The sequence below is a fragment of the Astyanax mexicanus genome, chromosome 10 (genome assembly GCF_023375975.1).
Source record: "Astyanax mexicanus isolate ESR-SI-001 chromosome 10, AstMex3_surface, whole genome shotgun sequence".
Taxonomy (NCBI): Eukaryota; Metazoa; Chordata; class Actinopteri; order Characiformes; family Acestrorhamphidae; genus Astyanax; species Astyanax mexicanus.
Genome location: NC_064417.1, coordinates 51,821,544 through 51,836,839, shown reverse-complemented (window position 1 = coordinate 51,836,839; position 15,296 = coordinate 51,821,544). Strand labels below are relative to the sequence as shown.

The following is a 15,296-nucleotide window of genomic DNA, read 5'->3' as shown; positions in this document are numbered from 1 at the left end:
ACTGAATGAAGCTTAACACATGTTTAAGATGCACCCGTGTAACGGCTCTGTGTATCTGAGTAATAAAGCTCTGAGGTGTGCAAATTCAAGAAGCGCCAGCGAGTTCTGCTTTATTATAATAAATAACCAACCGAGTATTCCTCTCACGCTAAATGCCATCGCTTCATGTCTGCATTTGAAGAAATGCAAATGAACACGGAGCTCAAAGTCTGGCTCAAAAGAGCAAAGTGTTGCTGTCAGGAAATAAACAACAGCTTGTGTTTCCTTATTTCAATTCTTGACCTAATTTGAACCCAACAGCTCTCCTTTATATTCTACTGACTATTAATAGTGAATGGTTGAAGAGAAATGCCCCAAAATGAAACTTGAAATTAAATATTTTCTGCAGAATCGATCAGTGCCATCTAAATCAAATAAATGTATTTATGTAGCACCTTTTATAACCAACGTTATTGAAAATCAGCTTTACATAAATACAAACGGGATATCTCTCTTATTGTTTACCTAATTTTATTTTTTATTAAACATGTCTGCCTATATATATATAAAGACCTCAGTTGAACCCAACAGCTCTCCTTTATATTCTACTGACTATTAATAGTGAATGGTTTAATAGAAATGTCCTAAAATGAAACTTGAAATTAAATATTTTTTGCAGAATCTATCAGTGCCATTTAAATCAAATAAATGTATTTATGTAGCACCTTTTTATAACCAACGTTATTGCAAAGCAGCTTTACATATATACAAAAAGGTTATCTTTCTTATTGTTACCTAATTTTATCTTTTACCAGATCACTGATTGAACAAGACTGCCTATATATAAAGGCCTCATTTGATCACAACATCTCTCCTTTATATTGTATGGACTACAGTATGTGTAGTGAATGGCTGAATAAAAATGAAACAAAATGAACCTTGAAATTAAATATTTTTTGCAGAACGGAATTTATTTTCACTCTCCTAATTTTTCCTCTTATCGGTGCCATCTAAATCAAATTAAATGAACTTTATTGGTGTACCACCTTTTATAACCATAGGTATTACAGCGCAGCTCTACATAAATCCAGTAATAAGACAAAGAATAATGGATGGATGGATTTTTTTGCAGAATGTAATTTCTTTATACTCCTCATTTCTCTTCCAACCAAAGGTATTGCAAATTAGCTTTACATAAATAAGACGGGAAAAAAAAAACTAATGGGGACATCTTTATTTTACCTAATTTGACAACCAACCACAATATTTTGTGATGAATGGACCAAAAGAAATGGTGTCAAAATTATTCTAAATAATTTTTTTTTTAAAGAATGTTTAGTTTATCTTTTCATATGCAATCCAAAGGAAATTAAATCAAACCTTATTTGTGTAGTATTTGTTAAAACTAACACTTCAAAACAGCTTCACACCTCTGGTTCTTAGCAAAATTACTTCTATATTGTTTATAAGTCATTAAAAAGTAATTGGATAGATAGATAGATAGATAGATAGATAGATAGATAGATAGATAGATAGATAGATAGATAGATAGATAGATAGATAGATAGATAGATAGATAGATAGATAGATAGATAGATAGATAGATAGATAGATAGATAGATAGATAGATAGATAGATAGATAGATAGATAGATAGATAGATAGATAGATAGATAGATAGATAGATAGATACTTTATTGATCCCCGGGGGGAAATTCTTGAAGATGATCACAAACCACCAAACTGAACTGCTTGAATTTTTGCACCAGGAATAAAGCAGCATAAAGTTATCCAAAAGCAGTGTGTAAGACTGGTGGAGGAGAACATGATGCCAAACTGGGATTAAAAACCACCAGAGTTATTCCACCAAATATTAATTATTTCTGAACTCTTAAATCTCTTTATGAATATGAACTTGTTTTTATCTTTGCATTATTTGAGGTCTGAAAGCTCTGCATCTTTTTTTTATTTTGTTGAAGTTATTTCTCATTTTCTGCAAATAAATGCTCTAAAAGATAATATTTTTATTTGGAATTTGGGAGAAATGTTGTCTGTAGTTATAGAATAAAACAACACTTCATTTTACTCAAACACAAACCTATAAATAGCTAAATCAGATTTTATATATACAACATATATAGTATAATCACAGCACTGACTAATAAAAGCTAAACTAACTAAAAGCAGAGAGCCAGAAGGTAGCATACACTAACGTCTCCACCGTTCAACATCATCACTGATACTGTGCACAAGCATCAGCACCACAACACTGAGTGATTAATACATGCTTTTTAAACATCTTCACAAAATCATTTTGAGTATTTTATCTTAGTAAGGAACAATAGGACTATAGAATCCATTGTCCTCACCGCCTATTCAGATTTCATTTAAACTAAAATACGTGTAACATCCTTTTTTTTTTTTTTTGCGTAAACGTGATGCTTTTATGTGACTGTGTCTTTCTGTGCGGACCTGATAAAATAATCACCTATGCTCTGACAGCCTTTTTTTTTGTGCTCATCCCATAATGAATTCTTGCTCAACACTGAAGTCCCTGAACCTGACAAACATTATGAATCAGTAATTGATGACGTGTGTTTTGTCAGAGCGATAAATCAAACGGGGATAGGCATCATCCCGCTTTCTTTTACTGTAGTCCCTATCATTAACAAAACGTCATCTTCACACTATTCATCACTTTTTGTAGTGCGCTCACGAAGACTCGGACGTGATGTGAATCACTGCGTCTCTATTGTAAGAGACAGAGAGCGGGGGGTGGGAGGTGGGTTGGGGCATGTCAGCAGTTACGTTTTACTGATATTTTACTGCTATAAATACTAGACCGCGTGATGATGATGATACTACAGCGGGCGGAGCTGTACGTCTGCATGTTTCTAATGGAAATACGAGGTTATTGCCTGGAGAGCTGCTCTCCTGCATATGATTAGCGCAGGTCTGGTTTTGAGGGGCAGAGATTAGGATTTTTATGCTAAAACAGCAGTTCCAGATCACAGTTAAGTGCAGGGATGGTTTAATACGTCTCTCTGACTTTATTCACCTTTTCTGACTCATTTTAAAAAGTGCCCTTCTTTGTTGTATCACTGATAAACAGGAAATAAATAGAGAGGAAATGAAGAGTGAATACAATAGCATGTTTAGCAGGTTTATCTGTCACGTCTTGGCCTCGTCTCGTGTCTCTGTGTGTCTTCCCCACGTGACCTGTGCTCCCCTGTGTCTCCCGTCTCAGTACTTTTCCACCTGTTTCTCATTTGTAGCTCCGCCCCTTCCCCAGGTGTTTCTAATTCTAGTGTGTTTCATGTTACTATAAAAAGCACTCCTCTGCCACCTTGTCCTCCGTCGGTCTTTGCACCTTCCCCTGTTGTTTTGTCTCTCTGTTGCTTCACCGCGTTTCATAGCCCTAGACCTTGCTCTGTGTTTACCTCTGTTTATCTCTTGTGTGTATTTCTAGTTTCCTATTTATTTCCATTGTTTTCTCCCTTGCCCTGCTTAGTTTAGTTCTCCTTGTCTAGTTTAGTTTCTTGTTTAGCTCTATGTTCCCTAGCTCCCTGTATATAACCTTAGTCATTTGTTTCTTGTTTATTTCTTGTTTATTTCCCTTATATATATATTCCCTGTTTGTTTATTATTATCATCGCTCGTTTTTTATTGGTTATTTGTGTTTCTTTGTTTTGTGTTTCTCATTCCTTGTTTCCTTGTTTATTTGTTATTTATTTAATAAATTATTTATCTTCGGTTCCTACCTGCACTTGCGTCCGCCTCCTCGTCTCCCTGCCTGGGTATACCTGACATTATCAAGGTTTCTATCTATCTATCTACACTGTAAAAAAAATAAAACATTGGCGAAACTTAAAAATTTGAAGTAATCGATCACACTAAATATTTCTCATTGGCTCAATATAGAAAAAAATATTTGATTCATCCTGATCATGTTTACACCGTTTAAGCTATCGTTTTAGATTGGAACAATTAAATTCTTTTGAATTGTCCCAAATAAAAAAATTCGGGAACACTTTCTATGAATGTCATCTCTATAAGACTCTATAAACATATTCATAACACATTTATAATGCATTCATAAGGCATTATAAATATGGCTATACATATTTATAAAACTCTATAATTCATCACAGCCGTGTTTACTATGCATCATGAACTGTGATTATAATGCATTTATAGCTGTGTTTATAACATGTTTTACGTCAATACCAAGAAACTCAGTCCCAGCTTGTAGACTTGTATCATGACTAAAACAGCTTCCAACTTATAAACACACCCTCTGTAATCCTATAAATATATTTTTAACCACTCATGGATTATATATATATGTCTTGAATATAATATTAGTTATAGTCAATTATAATGTATTATAACAGGTCTTTGTGAGCTCTAAGTAAAGTGACATACTTTTTCATTGCGGAACTGGATTATTAATGATAAATATATACTATTTTAACATGGATATCATAAGCATAGCGTATAATGTACTATAATCACAAGTCATAATGCTTAATAAACATGGCTATAGTGGGTTATGCATTTTTATAAATATTTATAGCCATGGCAATAGAATAATAAGAGAAATATACTACATTCTAATTGTAACTGTCTCCATACACACCGTGAAGGAACAGGGTGGAACAAATGTTAAGAACTCACAAGTTAGTGACCAAGTATCACTCAAAAAATAAGGTGGGAACACAAGTTTTTTTTAATATAAAAACACATAAAAACACATGAACACTTAACACTGGTTAAAAACGATGGTAACTTGTTACGCGGGAGACGGAGGGATGGACGTAAGTGCAATATATACTTTATTAAACAAACAAGATAAAATAAAACAATAAACAAAACGCGGGTAACGCAAAAAACATACAAAAAAAACAAGGCTAGGATAAATATAAACTGAGAAACACTGACTAAGAAACTAAGACAAGGATACAAGAAACACAGACTAAGAAACTAAGACTAGGATACAAACGGACTGCAGGGATACAAAGATACAGCATACAAAATACAAAAGACTCGACACTGAACATTCAAACAGACGGGCTTAAATACATGAGGAGAGTGAGAAACACCTGGGCTAGGATGACGAGGGGGCGGGGTTACAGACAAGACACAGGTGAGAACACTAAATAGCTAGGGCAGGGCTGGGGTGGAGCTAGGGTGGAGACAGGTACAAAAAAACAACAACACAAGCACATGGCTGGGAAACATGACAGGTAAACAGAGGGGCAGGAGCACAAGAGACAAAATAAGGCAGAAACAGAAGACAGACATGGGCTAAGGTGTAACATTACCCCCCCTCAACGGCGCCACTACCAGGGGCGCCGAGAGAGAGGGAACAGAGGAAGGGAACAGACGGGACTAACGACCGAACAGGGGCTGAGACTGGACATGAGACTGGACACGAAACGGGGACAGGACCTGGAACGGAGACGGGACAGGGGACTGGACAGGGAATGGAAACTGGACAGGAGACGTAGACCGGACAGGGAACTTGACATGGGACGGAGACTGGAATGTAGACTGGGACGGGGACAGGACACATGGCTGAACAGGGGACTGGACAGGAGACAGAGACTGGACAGGGGACCGAACAGGAGACGGAGACTGGACAGGGAACGGAGACTGGGACTGGACACGGGGCTGAGACTGGACAGGGGGCTGGACAAAACTGGACAGGGGAACTGGAACAAATACATGGACAGGGACGGACACAAACACAGTGACAGGGACGGGAACAGGAAAACCACCGGGGACAGGAACGGGAACAAACACAGACACGGGGACCAGGACAGGGAGAGACATGGGTACAAACACAGCACTGGGGGCAAAGTCAGAAGGCCTCGGGGCAGGCCGGGAATCACGGGGCTTGGGACCAAGCATTGTTCTGGGAGTAGGCTTGGGGGTGTACAAAGTTCTGGGAGCAGGTACCGGGTCAGGGGCAGTGGATACCACATGGGTGGCAGGCACTGCTGGTGCTTGAGCTGAGGCTGTAGCAGCGGGAGCTGCTGGTGCTGGAGCTGAGGCTGTAGCAGCGGGAGCTGCTGGTGCTGGAGCTGAGGCTGTAGCAGCGGGAGCTGCTGGTGCTGGAGCTGTGGCAGCAGGTGCTGGAGCTGGAGCTGTGGCAGCAGGTGCTGGAGCTGGAGCTGTGGCAGCAGGTGCTGGAGCTGGAGCTGTGGCAGCAGGTGCTGGAGCTGGAGCTGTGGCAGCAGGTGCTGGAGCTGGAGCTGTGGCAGCCGGTGCTGGAGCTGGAGCTGTGGCAGCAGGTGCTGGAGCTGGAGCTGTGGCAGCAGGTGCTGGAGCTGTGGCAGCAGGTGCTGGAGCTGAGGCTGTGGCAGCAGGTGCTGGAGCTGAGGCTGAGGCAGCAGGTGCTGGAGCTGAGGCTGAGGCAGCAGGTGCTGGAGCTGAGGCTGAGGCAGCAGGTGCTGGAGCTGAGGCTGAGGCAGCAGGTGCTGGAGCTGAGGCTGAGGCAGCAGGTGCAGGAGCTGAGGCTGAGGCAGCAGGTGCTGGAGCTGAGGCTGGAGCAGCGGAAGCTGCTGGTGCTTGAGCTGGAGCTGGGGCTGGAGCAGTGGGTGCTGCTTGAGCAAGCGCGGCGGGTGCAGCTTGAGCAGGCGCGGCGGGTGCAGCTTGAGCAGGCGCGGCGGGTGCAGCTTGAGCAGGCGCGGCGGGTGCAGCTTGAGCAGGCGCGGCGGGTGCAGCTTGAGCAGGCGCGGCGGGTCTAGGAGCTCGTGACCTGGGAGTAGGCACAGGAGCAGAGGCTGGACCCCCATGCACATGAACTGGGGTAACAGCGGGCACAGAGTCAGAGGCGGCCGGGGCCACGGGCACAGAGTCAGAGGCGGCCGGAGCCGCGGGCACAGAGTCAGAGGCGGCCGGAGCCGCGGGAACAGGGTCAGAGGCGGCCGGAGCCGCGGGCAGCGCTGAAACAGAGGCGGTGGGTCCTGCTGGCGTGAGCGCGGCAGGCACCGCTGACGTGGAGGCGGCTGCCATCGCGGGCTTGGAAGCGGCTGGCACCGCTGGCGAAGAAGCCGCTTCAGCGGGAGCTGAGAGTGCGGCTGCCGCCAAGACCCGGACTGGAGCCGCAGATTCAGCAGTGGGCGAGGCTGTGGAAATCGGACCGGAGCTTGCTTCTGGAGCAGGAGTCGGAAACCTGGAATCCGGCAGGGCTGTAGAGCTCGGAGCCGGCAGGGCTTGCGAGCTGGGAGCCGGGCGGGCTTGAGAGCTGGGAGCCGGCCGGACTGTAGAGCTGGAAACCGTCCGTGCTTGTGAGCTGGAAGCCGGCCGGGCTTGAGAGCTGGAAGTCGGCCGGGCTTGAGAGCTGGAAGCCGGCCGGGCTTGAGAGCTGGAAGCCGGCCGGGCTTGAGAGCGCGGTGGAGTTAGCAGGCTAGCTAGCTTAGCTGGAGCTGGGCTGACGAGCTCCAAGCCGAGGAGAGGCGCCGGGAGTGGTTCATCTCCCCGAATTTGCTCGGCGAGGAACCGGAGATACTCGAGGTCCGCTCTCCTCGTTGCCTGCCACCTTGCTACGTCCATATTTAGGTCGAGTCTTATGTTACGCGGGAGACGGAGGGATGGACGTAAGTGCAATATATACTTTATTAAACAAACAAGATAAAATAAAACAATAAACAAAACGCGGGTAACGCAAAAAACATACAAAAAAAACAAGGCTAGGATAAATATAAACTGAGAAACACTGACTAAGAAACTAAGACAAGGATACAAGAAACACAGACTAAGAAACTAAGACTAGGATACAAACGGACTGCAGGGATACAAAGATACAGCATACAAAATACAAAATACAAAAGACTCGACACTGAACATTCAAACAGACGGGCTTAAATACATGAGGAGAGTGAGAAACACCTGGGCTAGGATGACGAGGGGGCGGGGTTACAGACAAGACACAGGTGAGAACACTAAATAGCTAGGGCAGGGCTGGGGTGGAGCTAGGGTGGAGACAGGTACAAAAAAACAACAACACAAGCACATGGCTGGGAAACATGACAGGTAAACAGAGGGGCAGGAGCACAAGAGACAAAATAAGGCAGAAACCGAAGACAGACATGGGCTAAGGTGTAACATAACTTATTTTCACAGATCTAATCTTTTTCTTCGGTTGTTTTAACGAAAACACTTTAAATGAATGAGAGCAGTGTTTTACTTTTTACAGTCTATCTATCTATCTATCTATCTATCTATCTATCTATCTATCTATCTATCTATCTATCTATCTATCTATCTATCTGTAAAAAAAAGGTTGCCCTTGTGGTACTGCAGGTAAGTATATGGTAGTGGAAAGTGGGATTTGCCACAGTGAAGAATCTATCTATAATAAGTATAAAAGCTAAACTTTTTGTTGGTACAGGAGGTATTTTTGGCAACAACAAAAAAAAAACATATACGGGGACAGTACTTTATTTTTACATAAAAAAAAATGATCCTAGCCATTGAAGATAAAAAAAGGATCCTATTAGTCCAAACATGTAATTTTAGCTTTAATTTAGCTTTAGCTCTAATGAAATTTCTACCTGGCCCATGTTTCGGTCTGGACTGGCTGTAGAAACCTTTGACTGGGATTCTCACCTTCCTGTTATCAGTCAGTTGATTGTAATGTTGACAGAAATGTGATGTGACGTAATGTAAGCCCATATTAGGACACACTTGAGGGTCTCAATAGATGAAGTTCCTCTACCAATTTGGAATTAGTAGGACTTAACAAATATATTTAAAAAAAATCTTTGTCTTTATACCGGATGTCCTCATATGGGGATGATAGTTTATTTTAACACTAAATTTTACTCTTGCCTTTTGGGACCAAACTTTCTACAGTAAATAAATAAACTAGTTTCAAAACTAAAATTGAATGAGAATATTTACCTGGCCCATGTTTCTGTCTGGACTGACTGTAGAAACTTTTGACTGGGATTCCCGCCATAATGTTGTAATGTTGTTGTGTGACCATCACTAGATGCTATGTGCAGTGTCTCTTTATGAGGTCAAAGGGTCAACGTTTAAAAAAATTAAGTATTGATTGATCATGATGCAGAAAAGCATAAATTTAAGGGTTGAATTTGAAATGGTTTGGGAATGGTGTGAGGTGCTATCTTGTGAGAGAGGATAAACACTGGCTAGAATTGTAATTACAAGCAACTCGTAAAAATATCAAACACTGCTTTGATTGATGATGTAAATTCCAATAAAATTAAAGTCATATTCATCAAAAAATACAGTATACTCTACTACTCTCATTTAAACACACAAACACAAGACTAATTTAAACACATGGTCCTGGAAAGCAGACAGATGCTGTACAGCACTTTCTTGCCTATATCCCTGCTGTTATTGTTTACTGTATCTGTATGATTATCCTGTAATTTCCTTTCAAGTGAGACAGTTTTCTCATAACCACCTCGCTCCTGCACGCTCATCTGCACCGCTTGCATCATTTGCATTACGGCAAACGCCTCGTCTGCGCATCCCTCCCAGATCGAAGGCTGTGATTGGCTGTAGCGCAGCGGTTTTTAATCAGACAAATAGCGGCAGTGTCTCGGAGGAGCCCTCGGCTGCCGGAGATTGAAACGCAGTGAGACGAGACAGTGCGGCGGAGTCGAGGGCGCTATCTGCTCTTACAGTTAGGAGAGCGCGATAGAGTTAAGTGGCACTTCTGTGAATCCATCTCGCTGCAGCTGCCTGATCAAAGGCATGGCACTCAGCCCCAGGTAATCTGGAGAGGGCACGCGCTCGCCATCACAATGGAGGAGGCCAAGGGCCATTAATTCTACCCAATTTACCTTTTGCCCAGCTTTCATTTAAAGCCCCTTCCTGCAGATTCACATCCTGCCCAGGAGAGCAAATAAACAGGACCCTTGTTAGGCGATCATTACTGCGCTAATTGCTTTAGGAATGTGCCGTCTACCTTACGCCAAGGTCAAGGTGGAGGGGGGGGGGCTTTGTATGTGTGTGTGTGTGTGTATGTTGAAAGGTGTGTGTGTGTGTGTGTCTGGTGGTGATAGTGTGGGAGGGGGGGTACATTTATGTATATAAGGACAAGGTACCTGCACTCAGGCTGGTGCGCCAGGATTGGGCCGGCAGGACTGAAAGGGTAGAGATGAAAGAAAGAGTGTAATTATCTGAGTGGCTGGCTTTGGCTGGTGGTGGCAGGCAGTAGCTTGCAGTTGCTGGTGGTGGCAGGTGGTAGCTGGCAGTAGCTTGCAGTGGCTGACAGTGGATGGCGGTGGAAGGCAGCAACTTGCAGGGGATGGTGGTGGTGGGCAATTGCTTGCAATAGTTGGTGGCGTGAGGTGGTGGCTGGCAGTAGCTTGCAGGGGATGGCGGTGGTTGGCAATTGCTTGCAGTGGCTGGTGGTGGCAGGTGGTAGCTTGCGGTGGATGGCGGTGAAAGACAGTAACTTGCAGGCGATGGTGGTGGGCAATTGCTTGCAATAGTTGGTGGCGGAAGGTGGTAGCTGGCAGTAGCTTGCAATGGATGACAGTGGCTGGCAGTAGCTTGCAGTGGATGGCGGTGGCAGGCAGTAACATGCAGGGGATGGCGGTGGCGGGCAGTAGCTTGCAGGAGATGGCGGTGGCGGGCAGGGGATGGTGGTGACAGGCAGTAGCTTGCAATAGTTGGTGGCAGGAGCTGGTAGCTTGCAGTGGATGGTGGTGGCAGGCAGCAGCCTGCAGTGGCTGCCAGTGGCTGGCAGAGGTAGGCAGTAGCTTGTAGGGGATAGTGGTGGCTGGCAGTGGGTGGCAGGGGCTGGTGGTGGCTCCCTCCAGGTGAAGATGAGCAGGTAGTGACAGTAAGGGCCGCAGAGATCAGAGGCACAGCAGTGGCACGATCCCACCTTTGTCATAATAGAAAGGTCAAGAGTTTTATATCAGGCCGTCGACTGCTAACACTTCACAGGGGGGTCGTCCACTTTAAACACTGTTCTGAGCCCTGTGATCTTTCTCTCTGAATAATCTAAAACTCATATCCTGGTGGGTTTTCTCCACCACAATTCTTCTCTTCTCTGATGAAACTGAAGAGACTCAGTCCTTAATAATGTTAATCTATAGAGCTAAAGGCTAAAAAGCTGCTGTTTCCATGTGGGTCAGGCAGACTTCTTCCTGTAGGAAACAGAACTCACGTATCTTTTCCTTAAATCCAACTTTTACGGCTTTATTACGGCGCATGTGTTTGCAGGTTTTTGTTTGACCCTTTCACCTCATGTCTTCCACAGACTGAAAACGGACTTCAGCTGGACAGCTCTCTGGACGATCAAGGCTACTGCTGCCAGTACTGCCGGCGCGGCTACCGCTACTGCCGCCGCTACCACGAGCCCCTGCTGGGCTACTGGCCCTACCCGTACTATTACCAGGGCGGTCGGGTCATCTGCCAGATCGTGATGCCCTGCAACTGGTGGATCGCTCGTATGCTGGGACGAATCTGAAGACCCTGAGAGCGACGGGTTGGACGACTAGCGGTGCTGCTCAATAAAACAGATTGAGCTCTATTATGAGTCTTTTTGATTGTGTCCAAACTACATCCATGGAAATGTTACATGATTAGCATTGATTCACAATACTGAGTTTAATATCCACACTCAAACATTTGTTTCTTCTGCCTTGGACATTGAATTTCTTATAAAATGTTTTTTTGGTCGTAACATATTTAAAGTGAATGCAGTCTAAATTAGCTATGGCTACTGTGTACACTGATCATGAAGTAGCTAGCTATGCTAATCCAAAAGCCCAACAGGCTATTTAACCTTATTAACAGCTATTTAGAGTATAGCTAATTAGCTTTAACATGAAATAAAACACAGCACCAAAAGATGGAAGTGTTTTAAAGGTTAGCCAGTCAGCTAACAACATTAGTGTAGTTAGCCTAGCTGGGCACTGTAGTATTAATACTCTTGTCACATTTATGATCATAAAGTAGCTAGCTATGCTAATACAACAGTTCAACAGGCTATTTAAGCTTATTTACAGCTATTTACACATACAAAGCTAACAGAATGTTAAGAGTTGACATATGGATGATTTGTTTGGCGTTTTATATTTAGCTCCTTCAACCACAGACGCAGCTCCCCTTCTTTTTTTGAAGGTGGTGATTATAAGCTATATGTAGCTTTAAATCACATCCATCTTTTTGTGTTCTGCTTTGTTTGATGCCAAAGCTAATTAGCTATGCTCTAAATAGCTGTTACAACATTATATACAAACTCTATCAAGTTTTTTGCAGGATTTTTCAGTAAGTCTGATGTTAGCTAAATTGCTAAAATGGCCAACATGACAAAATATCGAATGAGTTGTTAGTCAGTCAGCTAACATTAGTGTAGTTGGCCTAGCTGGGCACTGTAGTATTAATACTCATCACATTTATATGCTGGTTTGGACATTGGAATTTCAATTAGCATTTAAAACATTATTTTAATGGTCTTTTAATTGTCGACAGTGTGTGCTGCCGCTTTGGACACTGATCATAAAGTAGCTAGCTATACTAATCCAACAGTTTAACAGGCTATTTAACCTTATTTACAGCTATTTACATACTTACGTATGAACACTTTATCTTTAGCTCCTTCAACCACAGATGCAGCTCCCTTTCTTTTTGTGTTGTACTTTGTTTTATGTGTGGAAGCTAGATATCTCTGCTCTGAATAGCTATTTAGCTTTTAATAAGGTTAAATAACCTGTTGGAATGTTAAGTTAGCCTAGCAAGCGACTTTAAATATGATACGACCATGCATGGCGATGTTTAAAGCACAATTCTCCTCTATATTTTGTTTTTAGGATGCCCACTTACTCATAAGACTAGAAATGAGAATCATAAATATAAAAAAATAAAACTAATATAATTGGGCTGGTGTGGCCTTAAAATATCATGCAATATCTGATAATTAAAACAATGGAAGGGCCAATTAGCTGGCAGACAAGGTGCGTAGATACATGTATATTTTGCCATTATCACACAATCACTATCTAACCATTATCTTTTTATCAGCACAATATAATCCCATTCATTTGTGCAATAGACCCTCAAAAAGTGTTTTGTTTTACTATATTCTGGTGCTCTGGAGAGGAAGTAAAAAGCTAAAATCTCTTTATACTGCTCTTCAGTTGAGAAAAGAAAATCGATTATCATTATTATTGTTAGTAGTGTTGTTGGGCTGCTCTATAAATTAGCAGTCTTCAGGTCTTCCTGCACTATCCTCTGGGCTCTTGTTCAGTTTATCTTATAATCTTCTGTGGATGAGAGGCATTGTATTATTAATACTAATAATAAACCTGTATAGATAATGTAGATTTGGAGCAGTGGTTCTCAAACTGTATTTTTGTGTACAGGATGTTTCATATATGAACAATGCTAATCAAAATTAAATTCTGTTAAGTTTAAAATTGTGCTTTTGTGCATTAGGGTAACACTCCTAATGAATCCTTTCTTCATAATGTAATATATACAGTAAAATATAGTATACCTTACTATACCTGTTGCAGCTCAGCCAATCTCCCTCCCTCCTGCCCTGCCCCTAAACCCATACATCACCCAGTGCCCCTCCCAAACTACCCCTCCCATTTTTTTCTGGAGTCAGCTAAAATCATGGGACACATCTCTTCATAAAGTCTCATACTGTACTTTATAATGTGCTATATATGCTATTTTGAGACTTATGACAGTCATTATTGAAGCCAGGTTTTACAGGAAGTGTTAGTTATGTTATTTACTCAACTATTTCATATATATAATATATATATATATATATATATACAGGGGTTGGACAATGAAACTAAAACATCTGTCATTTTAGTGTGGGATTTTAGGTTTCATGGCTAAATGGGAGCAGCCTGGTGTTCAATCTTCATTAATTTCACATTGCAGCAGTAAGAGCAGAGTGTGAAGGTTCAATTAGCAGGGTAAGAGCACAGTTCTGCTCTAAATATTACAATGCACACAACATTATGGGTGACATACCAGAGTTCAAAAGAGGACAAATTGTTGGTGCACGTCTTGCTGGAGCATCTGTGACCAAGACAGCAAGTCTTTGTGATGCATCAAGAGCCACGGTATCCAGGGTAATGTCAGCATACCACCAAGAAGGACCAACCACATCCAACAGGATTAACTGTGGACGCTGTAAGAGGAAGCTGTCTGAAAGGGATGTTCGGGTGCTAACCCGGATTGTATCCAAAAAACATAAAACCACGGCTGATCAAATCACGCAGAATTCAATGTGCACCTCAACTCTCCTGTTTCCACCAGAACTGTCCGTCACCACAATCAATTATTGTGCTCTAAAACCAGGTGTTTCAGTTTCATTCTCCAACCCCTGTATATATACAGTATATATCATTAAACACAAACAATAATCAATAAATTGCAGACAAGGCCCACACTGAATACCCCAGTAGGTTCTACATATGTAATCTTAAAACAGTTTGAGAACCACTCATTTAAAATATATTTTTAGATATTTACAGTATTTTGCATGTGAATGATTTCTGCTTACAGGCGTAATTGCAGTACTGGCACTGGCTGTAATTTGGCTTTTTATATATATTCATAAACGCCAGACTTAATAGAACTTCAGAAATCCAGCTTTTAAAAGCAGTTTTTTTTTTTTTTTTTATAAATCCAGGCTGTGCTGAAGCTGAAGTGCCGTGTACATAAACTGCAGTGTTATAATTCTCAGACTTATATTGCTCTATAATTGGAGATGTGGGACTGTTTTCAATCAGGTTGTTGTGTCTAAGTAAAGGCTTGCTCCATTAATTACATTTATATCGCTTTAAAGACCTCTGTTTTGTTTTAACAATTCCCCTTTCAATAAAACGGCATAAAATGTTTCCCTGCGTGTCATTATTTATATTATATATAAGAAAAGTAATGAAAAGTATGAGAAACTTTTTATAACAGAGAAAAAAAAACACGTGACTTTTAATTAGGACTGGACAATACACACAGTACACACAGTACAAACAATATACACAATACACACAATACACACAATACACACAGTACACACAGTACAAACAATATACACAATACACACAATACACACAATACACACAGTACACACAGTACACACAGTACAAACAATATACACAATACACACAATACACACAATACACACAGTACACACAGTACAAACAATACACACAATACACACAATACACACAATACACACAGAACACACAATACACACAGTACACACAGTACACACAATACACACAGTACACACAGTACAAACAATATACACAATACACACAATACACACAGAACACACAATACACACAGTACACA

At 42.0% G+C, this 15,296-nt stretch overlaps 1 protein-coding gene across 1 annotated transcript in view; it reads left to right on the top strand.

The window, feature by feature from the left end:
• Positions 1–14,839, top strand: part of tnmd (tenomodulin) — a 119,103-nt gene extending 104,264 nt beyond the window's left edge. Inside the window, exon 7 of the mRNA XM_049484150.1 lies at positions 11,233–14,839. Within this exon, the coding sequence (XP_049340107.1) occupies positions 11,233–11,442 (210 nt within the window). The 3' untranslated portion in view covers positions 11,443–14,839. The remainder of the gene's footprint in view (positions 1–11,232) is intronic.
• Positions 14,840–15,296: the final 457 nt, after the last annotated feature.